We start from the raw sequence: 14542 nt of genomic DNA, 5'->3' as shown, positions 1-14542 counted from the left end.
CAGATTCAGAAGTCAAGACTGTTTAATTGTCTATTTAAGGTTGAAAGGAAATGTACAGAATAATGTCAGAGTTCTAATAAGTGTATATGTGATGGAGATTCATGAAGGAAGGAAGGAAGAACATACATACAAAAATCATATACATTATTTATACATGCAGCACTTCTTGACCATTCCTACCATACATTGTGACTAGGATGCAAAGCTGGAGGGGAAAAGTTCAGAATTGCATATTCGTTTCGGAATCGTCACTCAATCAGCCTGGCATTCGGTTAGAGCAGCGTGGATCTGCTCAAACGTCGGCCGTTCTTTCGCGTTTCTCCTCCAACAGCTGTGCATGAGACTGAAGATGGCATCGGGACAACACAAAGGCTTCGGCAAGTACACCTGATGAAGTCATAGTCATTAAACGCAGGAATGTATTAGCTCTATTACCTCTATAATGCCTGTCTATCCTGTCATTGCTTTTCCAGACAAATGTGGTTCTTCCCCCAAACGGTTACCACAAAGTTGAAGCACACAATTTTATAGAAGGTATTTGGATGACACAAAGCCAGCTCTATAAACATGTGCTTTACATGGGTTGGAGTGGAAAACCTCTTGCTATAGAGCTCTGAGTTCAACCTTATTGGGATGAATGTGAACACTGACTGCACCCCAGGTCTTCTCACCTCACCTACATCAGTAACTAACACCCTTGTGGCTGAATGAATCTCCACAAATCTCCAAAATCTTGTGGAACATCTTTCTAAGAGAGTGGAGTTTATTATAACAATAAATGGGGACTAAATGTAGGATTAGATGTTTACATAGGAATCTCATGGTCAGATGTTTTGGCCATAGAGTGTAGCATTAACATTATTTAACATTAATATCTTCTTTGATCGAAACCATGAAAATAAATATGAAACCCTTGCAGAACTGAGAACTGATAGAAACATGGCTCAGTACTGCCACTCACAGTTGGAAAAATTCTCACATCACAGGGCACAAGGTTGCTGAATGCCAGAGTTCTGTATTTCCCTTTTAGTTTCATTACTGTAGATTATTTTGGGGGATAAAATCATTCACATACAGCAAATGAGCTGATATGGTCATTTTTTTTCTTTCTACAAATGGATAAAAACTCCACACCTCTCCACTGATTATTGCTTTAGTTATTTTTGTTCTCCCGTTTCTTTTCGAGGCTCACCTGCTTATTCTGGTCACGAAAGAACTCGCCCATGTTCTCGATCACTTGATCGTCCGAGAGATGTGAGAATGGCTGCTCTTTGCACAGAGTAAGCATTTCCCAGAGGGTCACGCCAAAGGCCCACACATCACTGGCCATGGTAAATTTGCCCTGGATAAAAACAATTGTACGGTCAGACTTATGGAATGCTTCGCTACATTAATGGCACTTGGCAGGCACACTAATCCAAAGCAACTTACATACAGTTAAGCATCTATAGGGTTAAAAGCATTTTTTAGGGGGCCATCAGTGCCAGCTTGGTATGGCTGGGATTTGGACTCACGACCTACGGATCCAAAGTCCAATGCCTTAACCACTAAGCTACCACCTCCCCTTTCGCTAGTCATGCGTTGGCAGCAAAATCACAAAGATACAGGTCAAAATATTTAGTTAATGTTTATGTCAAACATCTGTGTAGGGAAAACAATAGCCAGCATGGTTGCTAGTGCTATTTTTGCTAGCTTGAGTATTTCAGAAATTGTTTTCAAGCATGACTGCTTCATGGATCTATCTAAATTGGTGCAAGAAATTGGAGCTTGTTGATGATACAGGATAGAGGAGAATGACCAGATTGGTTTGTCCTGATAGAGCTTCTATGGTAGCTCTTTACAACTGGTACAACTGGTGCTTAGCAAAAAGGTAAATGAAAGGAACATGTCAAATCTGGACGTGGCTGTGCAACAACAATTGAATTCCACACTGGGTTCTACTTCTGTCAGGAATCTGAGGTTACAGTGGAAAAAGAATGTAGACATTAATTCAAGCTCTTGCCCTCTAAGTGATGTCACATGACATGCATAGATTTTTGCTTCTTTCTGTTATTTCTTTAGGTCTGCTGGTTGTCTAGTAAAGTTAGGGACACACCAAACCGATGCCAAAGAACTAGCTGTTATAAAAGTTGACTCTGGCGTGTCTCCTCGCATCGTCTGCATCGGGACAAAAAAAGTTGCAAAAGAATACACTGGACAGACTACATCCGACAGCCAATCAGCATGTACGTTCTGAGCTTGCGTGAGAGAACAGAACTCTCCCATACCAGCAGGTGGCAGTAGTCTGTACTTGGCATCCAATCAGGGAAACAGGAAGAGCTACAACTGTGAATATGTAAAGCAAGCAGCGTTTAAACCTGGCACGATTATTAATAATGGATATGTGCAGCTTTTTTCAATCTTGTCTGCTGAGTTGAAAACGGAACTGGCGTTACCAGACCTTGGTCTTCTTGACGCTGATGAAGAAAGAAATACACGTATAAGGAGAAACCGCAGTAAAGAGTGAAATGGTTAATTCCGCAGGATACTGCTTTTGTCAATTCTGTTATTTTTTTCCTCGTGTGCTCATTCGCTAAGATGATTAGGTAATTTGAGTTTTCTTTCTCGCCAATTCGACATGCAGAATCAGGCGAAAAAAAGCTGACGATGTCCGACTAGAGACAATGGTGCGGAACACACTGGAAAAACTAAAGCAGACTGATGCTTGAAGACCACCCGACATTGCCCGATGGCTGGCTGTCGACTTGGTGTGTCCTGGGCTTTAGTCAGACCAACAGCATTTGATACCTAACGGCAAAAAAATATGTATTGTCTTGGTTAACTCTTCTTGACTTGTAGGTATAGATTTCAATACTCCCCTTATGGCTTGAATTACTACCTACAGCACTTTGCACTCTATTCCCACAATTTTGTCCTGGAAATCGTACCAGGAGGACACTTTCCCAGGACATCCAGCGAATAGGGAGCACGGCTCGGCCCTGGATGAGATAGTAATCGCCACGGTACAGGTTCCTGCTCATGCCAAAGTCTGCAATCTTGATGGTGTAATTTGTCCCCACCAAGCAGTTACGTGTGGCCAAGTCACGATGCACAAAATTAAGAGAAGACAGATACTTCATACCCGAAGCGATTTGGGCAGCCATGCTGATCAGGACACTGTAACTGCACGGAGAAAAAGATTATAATGCATTTATTGCATGTCATACCAAGGTAAAGTGTAACAGTCAGTTTTCTGGTAGTGTGGAAAGAAGATGTAAAATATTATGCTAATACAAACATGCAATGAATAGCTTTTTTCAAAGCAGGAACTTTTAAGCCATTGAGACAATCAAATAAGAATGTAAGTAAATAAAATAAATATATTTCCTCCATTATTCCACCCAAGCAAGTGTATAAACTGCAAACATTTAAACAACCTGATGGTGGCTGTCTGCTCTTGCTCTTGTACCAAATCTTCAAGCTCTAGGTGAGAGAGGAACTGGTTGAGGTCTCCATTCTCCATGTACTCTGTGATCATACACAGGGGATCGTTTTCCACACACACAGCCAGCAGGCGAATAATGTTGGGGTCTCTTAACCTTGACATAATCCTGATCTCCTTTAAAAAGTCATTCCTGTGGAAAATTGCTAAATTCCATATGAATTGAATAAAAAACAATTAGACTTCTATGCAGTTATTAGAAATACAGTAAGTTATTGGTGGTTTACAAGTACCTTGCGTTTTTGGTTGCATCCTCTCGGAGGATTTTTACAGCTACCAGGATAGGCTCGTCACTGATATCACTGCCATATTCCTTCATGAAATCCTTCATACATTTGGCCTCACATAGGTGAACCTGCAGATACCATCACTAAGTGGAATGCATGTTTAGATCAGGCAAAGCATTTTGTCATTACCCCTGATCATTATTATTATCTGCTACCACCTTTTGTAGTATCACTGTTTCTTGTTTTACTAGTCTCTTAATTTGCCAGTCATAGACCTCTCAGGTATACCCATGAGAGTTGGCAAACACCTGTAAGCCCTAGTTATAACACTGACACACCCTGTGGACAGTCAGTGTCTTTCTTCCATAAAAGACTTGGTCCAAATGGTTGGTTTAAGAATCAATTGGCCACAATCATAGGGGGTTGTACAAGTCACATCAAGGAATGTTTTACAGATCCCTTGATCTGACACACTGCAAGAACAATTGGCTAGTTCAAGAAAACAAAGCAAAATGCATGTCGTTCTCCCACTCGTTTTGTCTATGTAATAAAAACGATTTCTACAACTCTTAAGGACTCATAGTGGATGAAGGTTATGAGTCCCAAGAGTGATGCCTCCACATTGCTGTGGTGTGCTGTAGAATGGCCTCCACCAAACAGATAAAGAGGAATGTAAGTAAGTCCTCGATTTATGATTTAGACCAAGGGGTCAGACAATTACACCGATCAGGCGTAACATTATGACATTTTAGCACTATGACTGAATTAGGCCAAATTGTGATGACTGAGTCAGAGCATCTCCAAAGCTGCAGCTCTTGTTGGGTGTTCAGTCATGGGTGGCCAAGGATCATTGACGCATGTGATGCAAATTGATGAAAGGCTTATTGATGGACTGTATTAGCAGCAAAAGGTGACCAACACAATATTAGGCAGGTGGTCATAATGTTATGTCTGATTGGTGTATATCTATTCAATATGGAAGCCACCAGGCTGTAAGCCACTTGCATGTATCTTGTAAATAACCATGGCTCTAGGTAAATACTGATTGGTAGGAATTTGATTTGACAGAAAATCCTTACAAACCATTTACTGTCTGGGCAATCCAATGCTAAGTTATCTTATCTGATGTTCATAGGAGTGTATAAGAACATTGTCTGACAGGAAAATAAATTCTCACATTGTTCTTTTGTCAGAATATTTCCTCTCAACAACCATTGGAAAAAAGGATCTGAGCAGAAGAGTTTTTGACTCCCTAGAAAACAAATCATCTGAAGGTTCCTGATCTGCTGGATTCCTTGTCTTGGTTAGTAGTTTCTTATATTTCCTGGTCTAGCTTGAATTTAAAAACAAGCTTGGTTTTGGAAAAGTGATTGTATCTTGCCTGCTCTGTAAACTTGAACGCTCCAACTCTGCACTGACCTCTCCAAACTGGCCTTCTCCAAGCTTGTCTTTAAATGTCAGCTTCTCTCTGGGAAATTCCTCTAGTGCTTCGTCTCGTCCAGGAGGCATGCTGATTGCTGCAACAGAATAACAATGACTGCTGGTTGAGTTCTGCTGCCTCGCTACATCTGCCTCTGCATAGGGAGGGATGTCATCTTTAGTGCTGGGGGTATGTCGGTCAGACGAGTCAGACATGACTGCTGTTAAACGAGCATTCAAATAGTTAACATACATTCTTGGAACTTGTGAATTTTAGATTGTATAGGTTGTAGGGTAGAATTAGAACTGTTGCCCCTCACCAAGATTTTCCATTGCCCGAAATTCTGGTGATTTCCGTAACCGAGATGGCTCCTGATACTCGGATCCCAGTGGGAAAACTCTCTCGTATGTACAGGTCGATTCAGAATCACTAGATTCGGACGATTGATGGTGAGAAAAAGTTTCCCTGTGGCCCGAGAGACGAGACCTCAACTCGTCATCCAACATCCGTCGTGAGGCCTGACACCATGATACGGTTATTTGATAACAGCTTACTTACAGTACTTAGCATATTACTTATTGTTCATCATGGACGCAACTTTTGGATACGAAAAGTCTCACTTTTTCTAGCATCTTCTGCCAGACCTGTCTCCAGAGGATAATGATAATGATGGCCAGCAGGATGACGATGATGGCCACCAAGCAGGCTATAAGGATACGTGTGTTGCTGTCATCAATCTTATGGGTGGGATTGAGTCCTAGTGTGAATAATAAATAAACAAAGAGTAAAAACATATAAAACGTTTTGCTTACATTTTCATGCTTCTGGTTTACGATTAGCCGCATTTCCTTTTTAGTTACTTTTGTTTTGATGTCATGGAAAAATCAAAGAAACATGCAATTTATGAGGTGGTATGAAAAAGTTTCGAGACTAGATCTGTTTACAAGCAAGTACTTTATTTATCTACGTTCACACACTATCACCTTCAAAATAGTCCCCTTGCACAGTAATACAGTGCTCCCAGCGTTCCTGCCACTTCTGGAATGTATCCTGGAAGTCTTCTTTTTTAATTGTGTCAAGCACCTTCTGCGATTCACGCTGCGTCTCCCCGACATTGTCAGAACTGCAACCTTTGAGCTGGATCTTTGAGCTGGAGAGGGTGAAGTCTGCAGCAGCCAAATATGGCGAGTAGGATAGTGCGGAAGTGAGATCATGTGGATTGTTCTCTGATGATCATCATGCACAAGTTGCCAAATAGTTTTGACATTTTTGGGGGTTGAGCTTGTTAAAGGTCTTCCTGTTTTCTGGTTGTCCTTCAGTGATGTTCTTCTGCTCTTGAATAGCGCATGGCACTCAAAACACTTTAAAGTATGCCACGTCAAACGCCTCTGTGGAAGATTTGCCCAGTTTCACACAGAATTTCAAACACAGAAAGTTTGCTCTTTATTCTAACTTGCTGTCCATGATAAAATCTCTGACGTGGTAACACTTGGTCAGAAAGGCACCAGTTAGCACCATAAGTCTCTAAACTTTTTGATACTATCTCGTATTTTATGTTTTCTTATAAGTGGAAAAGCATTTGATAGCCCATCTGTTTCCTGTGTGAAAGATTACAGTTGGTTCAGTTGCACCAGTCACAGCAAGGTCTGCTATAGAAAGCCCCTGATTGGACACACTGCAAGGCAATAGGCTAGTTCATGACCTTAGGTATAAAAACCAGATTCAGCCAAAAGCAACCTGGCTTCATTATTGCCCCAGCATGTAGTCTCCCATTTTTCTTGTCTGTTTAATAGTGCAAGTAGAAGATATAATACACTTAGGGGCACTAAATCCATTACCTGGCTGTGTGCTCGTAGGATGACCATGTTTCGTTGGAACAAGAGAACTATTATACATCGCAGTATCTGGATTTAGAAAAACAAAATCAACTTTAATCTTAAATCATTTACCAGCTTCTTTTGCTTTGTTAGCATTAGCATTATGAACATTTGTAGCATCTATTTTTCCTGGCTTGGTACGAATATGTTACAAAGAGTCCAGTAAGCCCATGTTTGTGCCTTACCTGTTTGGAAAGCAACCTCACTGAACATCATCCAAGTGTCGCTAAAGGCAAATTCACACCTAATGGCATCGGCCATGCGATGCCCCAGAGCCACTGTGACAAACCGAGCACTGGGACTTGAACCGTCCATTTTGGGCTCGAACGTAATAGGCTTGGCTTCCCAGTCCGATTCTGAGTGGAAGTAACACACGACTTTCTGGAAGATTCTAACCCCCAATGTGTACATGTTGTTGCAGTGAACCTTTAAGGATAAGCAAAGAAGAATGGTATCAAATGAAATGGATTGGTTTTAAGATATCAAATGTTAAGATGTTAATCCGAGTTAAGATATCATGTTTTTGGAAGTTGGACATACATTTTGAAACTCAAATACATTTTTGGAATAAAGTATATAGTAACTGAGGGAGAGATGCACACCAACCTTCATCGATGTAAAGTTCCGGATGCGGTCAAATTCAAATGTCATTTCCACAGAACCGCTGGAAAAGGTAGCGTTGCTCCAGCCCACATAGTCATACCCGGGCCAAACGCCATAAACATGGCTTTGAGTAAAATCGTCCAGACCCCAGCTTCCATCGGTCAACTGCCCGAGACCCTCTGCCATGCTGAATTATATGATTCGTTTGCATTGTTTGTGATATAGTACACATATTAAACTTCTGATGTGCAGAAGATAGAGGACAAATGTGTCTTTGGATTATCACCTGTAACCAACGGCTCCATCGTACACACTGTCATTGAGATAGACTTGCTTTCCACCAAAGGTCATCTCCTCACCAGCAGGGCTGCTGTAGGACACAAGGCCATCTGTAAAAAAAACCCAACCTCGAATATAACCATTCAGACAAATCTACTTTTTTGATGCATAATGAAAACATCAGTTCAATCCAAGAAATGTTTTTTGAATAGCTTGGAGGTATATTTTGTCAGTTTACCTAATTGATTTGAATTGGAATGGACAAAAGTCATGGCTAGTTAACTGGATATGGCTTAGTTTGTAATAGGTTTGTATTTTTATACCAACTTTGCTAATTATGGGGAAGTGGTAGCCCAGTGGTTAAGGCTCTGATCGGAAGGTCTGGGGTTTAAGCTCAGGTATCACCAAGCTGCCACTCTTGGAGCCCTTGAGCAAGGCCCTTAACCCTCTGTGCTCCAGGGTCTCTGTAACATGGCTGTAAAATGTGTAATGCATAATCGACTGTCTAGTTTGTCTCAAGATTCCAAACCTTCAGTCTAAACATGTGGAGGATTATTCCTTTAGGAACACAGTTATCACTGGGGATTCGAATGAAATCTGACCTAGCCACTCGCATCCATACAGCTCCACCCTCATACACACAGATGCAGTGGGATCGGTGACGGGCATGAATCGCACAAAGCGGGCGATGATCGGAGGCTCCAGGTCCTTCAGCACTATGTCGTATGCATTCTTGTTGCCTTCGATAATCTGAAAAGAAAACGACGTAATGGTGGTAAACTGAATGAACATTAACACACTAGCCAAAAAGGAGGTCTAGTTGCGTCAAACCAAAACCTCAAAACATTGTAAAGTTCAAATGCTGGAGGGAACATTATACAATTATGTGTTAAGGATGTTTGGACTAAGAAGGTTTAAATCCCGGCTGCTACTGTTGTCTACTTAACCCCTGAACCACTCAGTTCCAACCTGGCCTGAGTGCAAGTGATGATCTTTAGGTTCAGTCATAGTAATTTTTAAATTATAATTGAATCTTAACGCTGTCACACAGCGGTGGATGAAGTACACAAACCATGTAGTTGAGTTAAAGTAGAGATCCACTCGGTAAAATATGACTCAAGTGAAAGGTAAAGTGTCCCTTTAAAAAATTTCACTTTAGTAAAAGTACAAACGTTTTTGCCTTCAAATGTACTTAAGTATCTAAAGTACTATGAATTATTATGGCTATAATGTTCCTATTATTGTTTTTGTCACAAGACTCTCAATCAACTCAGTTTATGTTAAAAGACTCTAATGTTACACTTAGCGTACCAATCTATTAATAGAATGATATTAATGAGTCAAAACACTGACTGATATCTATTACAATTATCATGAGCCCAAATACTAGCTAGCTGTGTTTTTTTTTTCTTTAACAATTAAAAAAAATTTGTAAATAAGGCCTACGGGGGCTGTGGCAAGTTCGAGTCAGGAGTTTCTTCCATAATTTATTCCTCTCAAAATGTTCTGCTTTCTGTTGAACTGATGCTGAACTGTATGTTCGTAATAAGTAGATATACCAAGCAGCAATCAAAACAAGTTCTAAACAGAGCGAACGCTCGACCCTGATTGGTGGCTTGCTGAATGATTGAGCAGTTAAGTTTTTATCCACTCCATTTAACCTCCATGTTTTATGATCAGATCTGCGATCAGGAAACCTGGAACAATAAGATAAGTATGGTTTTCATACCTTTGTCCTTATAGCCACCATCTTACCTGACTGCCCTTACGGTTGTGCCAGGAGATCCAGCGTGAGCCATCACGGCTGTATTTAATCTGGTAACGTTGTGCAAACTCGTTGCCCGCGCCGTCTGCGTGACGCCCCTGTGTGCCCACCAGGGTGACAAAGTGCAGAATGCGTAGATCGATCTGCAGGAACTCCATTCGTCTCCGGGGACTATTTGCCTCTGGACACCATGCGCCATCTCCATCATCAAAATCCAGTCTTTGATTAGAGATCATGATAAAAGAAACATAGATGCAAATACAATGAGAATGGAAAATTGGACTAAGACACTAGGATTTGTTTGGACGATGCTCAAACTTGTTGTGTACTTATTGATATCATGAATGTTTCTGCAGAATGTTTATTCAGACATAATTTTTCGAAAGAGTCTCCAGAGTCAGTGAAGCTCTTTGTGTGTGCGTATGCATTTACCTGCCATATCTAGCTGCAGTCGACTCCGACCATTGGCTGGATGCTGAAATGTCCTCATCTTGAATCTTGCCTCCAGTCATCCCCAGTGGATACCTGCATGTAGCTAACAAACACAAACACCCACCGCCCCCAACACACACACAAGGATGTATTATATCATTCTGTTAAGTCCATTACCTTTTTTAAATGAATCCTACAATTTAAACAACAATTCCAACGTTTATTTCAGAGCAACTTGCTCTGAACCTCAATTCATACTAATAAATGCCACTATTTTCCCTCTTCCTTTGTGTATACGCTAATACACATGGCTGAAAAGGAACTGTTTTATATGTCAGACGGAGTAAAACGGGTGGTTTTGTTTAAGACTTTCGAGGAGTTTTGTGGGTGAAAACAGGCGCACCGCTCACACAGCCCACACCCCAAAGGTAAACACCCAAATACCGAATACCTTCCAGGAGGCCTCACCGTGGACACAAGAGAGTCTATTTATTATTGGCCAGCAAAAAAAAACAAGGAACCAGCTAAAGTTGTGCACGAGACATCAACTGAACTGAAACTAATGTTTTAATGTTGTATTTTTGAATGTACAAAACTTGGGGTTAATTTCAATTGTTTCTACTGTCTGTTTTACTTTATACTGGAAAATTCTAATTGTCTTCCCTTGAACTGTTCAGTTTTAATTATCCTGCGCTTAAAGTAGTCTCAGATTCATGTTCTTTTTTGACAAAAGTGGAACCTGATGTCATATTTAACTGCTGTGGCCTATCCACCTCAGGTTGCATTTCTTCTGAGATGCTTTTCTGCTCACCACAGTAAAAGTGGTTATCCGAGTTCATTAAAAATGCAATTCAATCCAATTCAATTCATTTTTATTGTAGAGCGCTTTTAACAATGGACATTGTGTCAACGTAGATTTACACAAATAAAGTGGTAATAAAAGAATGTATACGTTTGTTTCTTTTAAGTTTTTCCCTAATAAACAAGCCAATGATGGCTGTGGCAACTTCCTGAGATGGCATAACGAACATACATTGAGAGGAACCAGACTCGAAAAGGGGACCGTACTCATCTCAAAATGTGGTCCTGAGACATTGTAGTCAGGTCTCATCAAATAGTCTGAAACACACTCATAAATTCTACATTTTACATCCAGACCCACCACTAAAAATTGTTAACATGCATAGCTAAATGATGCTAACCACATTGCTAGGTACACAAACCCTTTAACCTGTTATGCTTTTTTTCATGCCGGACTATGAAAGGTTGCTGAAAAAGTCGAAAAAAAAAAAAAAATCATAAACTCAGTGACTCCACTCAATGTGTTAACCTTGGCAGGCTAAACAGTCACTGGACCCCCCAACATGGCCTCCTTTATGCGCCAGGTCCAGGTGAATGACCTCCTTGTTCCAGGTTAAAAAAGACGCAAAAGACTTTGCCAGCGACCTGTTTCAGAGGCGCTACCTACAGTAAATAAAGACACTTTATTTATTATTGCTTAGCCTGAAAATAAATTCCTTTAGCGCATACACGTGTCTTAATATATGTGCTAGATGGTACCACGAGTCTATAGTTTCACGAGGAAATGTATAAAAAAATCTAGCCCAAAAATAAATGAATATATTCAAGATTATGTTCCTTTTATTGACTAAACTGACATAGCCAGTGTCACTTCTTTAGTATGAATAGAGGGCTGGGACAGTGTGATGCATGAGAGTGGTGGTGTCAAAAGCTGGTTTGCTCACAAGATGAAAATATCTTTATATATATAGAACATTACCCGGATTGACCTGTGACCTCGCTGCACCGAAGAAGATGAGCAAAGCGAAGAAGCATCGCATGATAGATGCTATACTCTGAGGACAATCGCTCCACCTGGAGTAGAAAAATAATACGACAAAAATGTGTGACTGTGTAAAGAAAATTAAACCTATAAATCCGTCTGTCTTTTAGTCTATAACAATATATGGGAATGTGTGTATGCCCTTATATACGGATGTCTTCAAGCAGGAGAGGCACCAGCAAGCTAATGGGAGATAACCTGACAGGATTCTTTTTTTTTAATGATACATATTTATACATCCTAATATTCAATTTTCTTTTGTTAGAAATGTCTCAGACTATTAATAATAGCTAATCTGACAGGATTCCTGACAGAATTCCGGGACATCCTTATAGACTATAGCGTTCCTTAATGACAAGTCAGCTAGCTTTTGGTTCCAGGAAACCTGACAAGATTTACAAGAGAGAATTATAATAAATATTTACATTTATGAATCCTTTCATTTTTTGGTCATATTTAAAGATAAATTGATTTCATTGATGATGTAAGTTAGCTAGTAGTAGCTAATCAATCAGACTTTTGACAAAGCTTTTTGGAGACATAATTAATCATCATAATACTCTTATTTGTTTCATTGTTTGGGCTAAAATGATTTAGATCATTTATAGATGAGAAAATCTGACAGGATATCTAAAGATTTTTGGTTATATTCACATATTATGATGTTTTTATTAGTCAGGGAGATAGCATTATACTGTATATCAGGAGCTCCTGCTAGCAGTAGGCAGCTAGTTCACCTGACAGGATATTGGAAAAGATTATTGATCATTTTTATACATTTTATATTTTTGTTTATGCACAAAACAGAACTGATCTGATGTCTAAGCTGGCAAGAATTTATGTCGTATTCATAGATTTTAATATTTTGCACCGATAACAGTCAGGTCGCTAACCTGACAGGATTTTAGGTCATATTTATCAATCTTAATACTTTTTATTTATTGAATTATTGTTTTGTTTTGCCTAGAATATACTCAGACCGTTTACCTTAGCAAATCTGGCCCAACTTCAATGTTCTATATTGATAAAAGTCAGTTAATTAGCATGATTTGACCTAGAATTTACAGTTTACATTAGCAAACTGGATGAACTGGCCGGATTTCTGACAAGATTTCCGACAAGTCATCTTCTTAAATGTTCATAATATTTTTCTTGATAATAGTTTTCATTAGGAATGTTAGTCAGTTGGCTAGCATTAGCAAAAATAAATAAAACCAGGATGTAGTGATAATATTAGCCGTCACTTTCTTTCTTTTTTCTTTTAATTCTTGATTTTAAAACCTTGTAATAATAATAGTCTAGTAATCTTTTTTTCAGACCAGAATCATGAGCGAATTTGACAGACTGTCATATTTATAATTTTCAGTAAAATAATGTTCATTAATAATTGTAGTTTGGTAGCAGGTATTAGTGTACATGACAGGATGTTTTGCTCATATGATCTAGATCGCTAATCTGACAGGATTTTTTTAAATTCTGTTTATATTCATTGCTGTGATCATGTGAAATAGCTGGACAGAATATTATACAAAACGAATCAGTCAGTTTTTCCTATTTAGCATATACATAGTGTAAACCTACATAAAATGTACTTTAAATTTGCAGACATTTTGCTGTCTTGAGATTGTTTAGCAGAATGTCCAAATGTCCCCACAATTTTCCAGTCAAGGACACGGTTTTGAGGGCACAATGAGCTCATTTTGCATCATTTTTAGAAGAAATGACTCAGTTCACCGCTGTTTCCTCCCTAACAAGTCACCATTATCTAATCACCGTCCTCTGACCACAAACCAACAAACCAACAAACAAAAAATTTGCGGATTTATATATGACTAATGAAAAAATTATCATGTTGTACCTCAAGCATGGCTCAACCTTTTGTACAGTCCGTATCGTGATAAGAATATTATCAATCTTAATATCAAACACATCAGTATATTGTTTTCTCATTTTCCAACTAGCATTTCAAAGACATATGCACACATACACACCAGCTACTTAATCTACCACATATGCATTTTGCATCCTGGTTTTACTCTACCAATCTGTACAAATTTCTTTGTACATATCTTTTTGCATTAACAATATCATTAACAAACACAAGAAGTCAACAATGTTCACAAAATATTAAATTCTGACATCGAAACGTACCACTTGTGTGCCATATGCTCCGACTCCGAAAAGGAATTTCAGAACTGAATGTTAGTCCATTGAGACTCAGTGTAGCCCTGTTCTGTACAAATCAGCACTGAGAGAGAGAGAGAGAGAGAGAGAGAGAGAGAGAGAGAGAGAGAGCAGAAAAAAAAGAGATCCTCACATAAGGCTTCAATTATAAGGCATAGTATAGACATAACACTTACTAAGCCACTTATGCAGTAAAGTGTAAAACGTTGAAAAATCCCATGGTGCTTCTAATTCCGAAATTGTTTCCTGGAGAATTAATAAAAAATAATCGCAACTTTGTTTTCCTAAAATTCTGATGTATTTATGGTTCGAAGGATAAGCTGACCAGGTACTCACCTGCTCATGTTTACAGTTTTTCCCAAAATGTATCTTTGAAAATCAAAGATTTGTCCCACAAATCAATCAAGGTCTTAGATCCTTTAAAAACACCA

At 39.3% G+C, this 14542-nt stretch overlaps 1 protein-coding gene across 2 annotated transcripts; it reads right to left on the bottom strand.

Moving 5' to 3' along the window:
• Positions 1 to 14171, bottom strand: ddr2b (discoidin domain receptor tyrosine kinase 2b). 2 transcript variants are annotated; one of them, XM_046850740.1, is made up of 17 exons: positions 14079 to 14171; positions 11865 to 11959; positions 10085 to 10187; positions 9643 to 9871; positions 8490 to 8637; positions 7895 to 7997; positions 7612 to 7795; positions 7191 to 7431; positions 6967 to 7032; positions 5749 to 5885; positions 5448 to 5646; positions 5128 to 5348; positions 3715 to 3836; positions 3417 to 3614; positions 2928 to 3162; positions 1193 to 1342; positions 1 to 387 (listed from the first exon to the last, which is right to left on the bottom strand). In XM_046850740.1, the coding sequence occupies exons 1-17, from the start codon at positions 14090 to 14092 to the stop codon at positions 253 to 255; spliced, it is 2580 nt and encodes an 859-aa protein (XP_046706696.1). In that variant the 5' UTR covers positions 14093 to 14171; the 3' UTR covers positions 1 to 252. The 2 variants fall into 2 exon arrangements, with proteins under 2 accessions (XP_046706696.1, XP_046706697.1); XM_046850741.1 differs by having other exon boundaries at positions 5128 to 5345.
• Positions 14172 to 14542: the final 371 nt, after the last annotated feature.

The sequence above is a fragment of the Silurus meridionalis genome, chromosome 6 (genome assembly GCF_014805685.1).
Source record: "Silurus meridionalis isolate SWU-2019-XX chromosome 6, ASM1480568v1, whole genome shotgun sequence".
NCBI lineage: Eukaryota > Metazoa > Chordata > Actinopteri > Siluriformes > Siluridae > Silurus > Silurus meridionalis.
The sequence above is the reverse complement of the archived record's forward strand: the minus strand, read 5'-3'. Positions and strand labels throughout refer to the sequence as shown.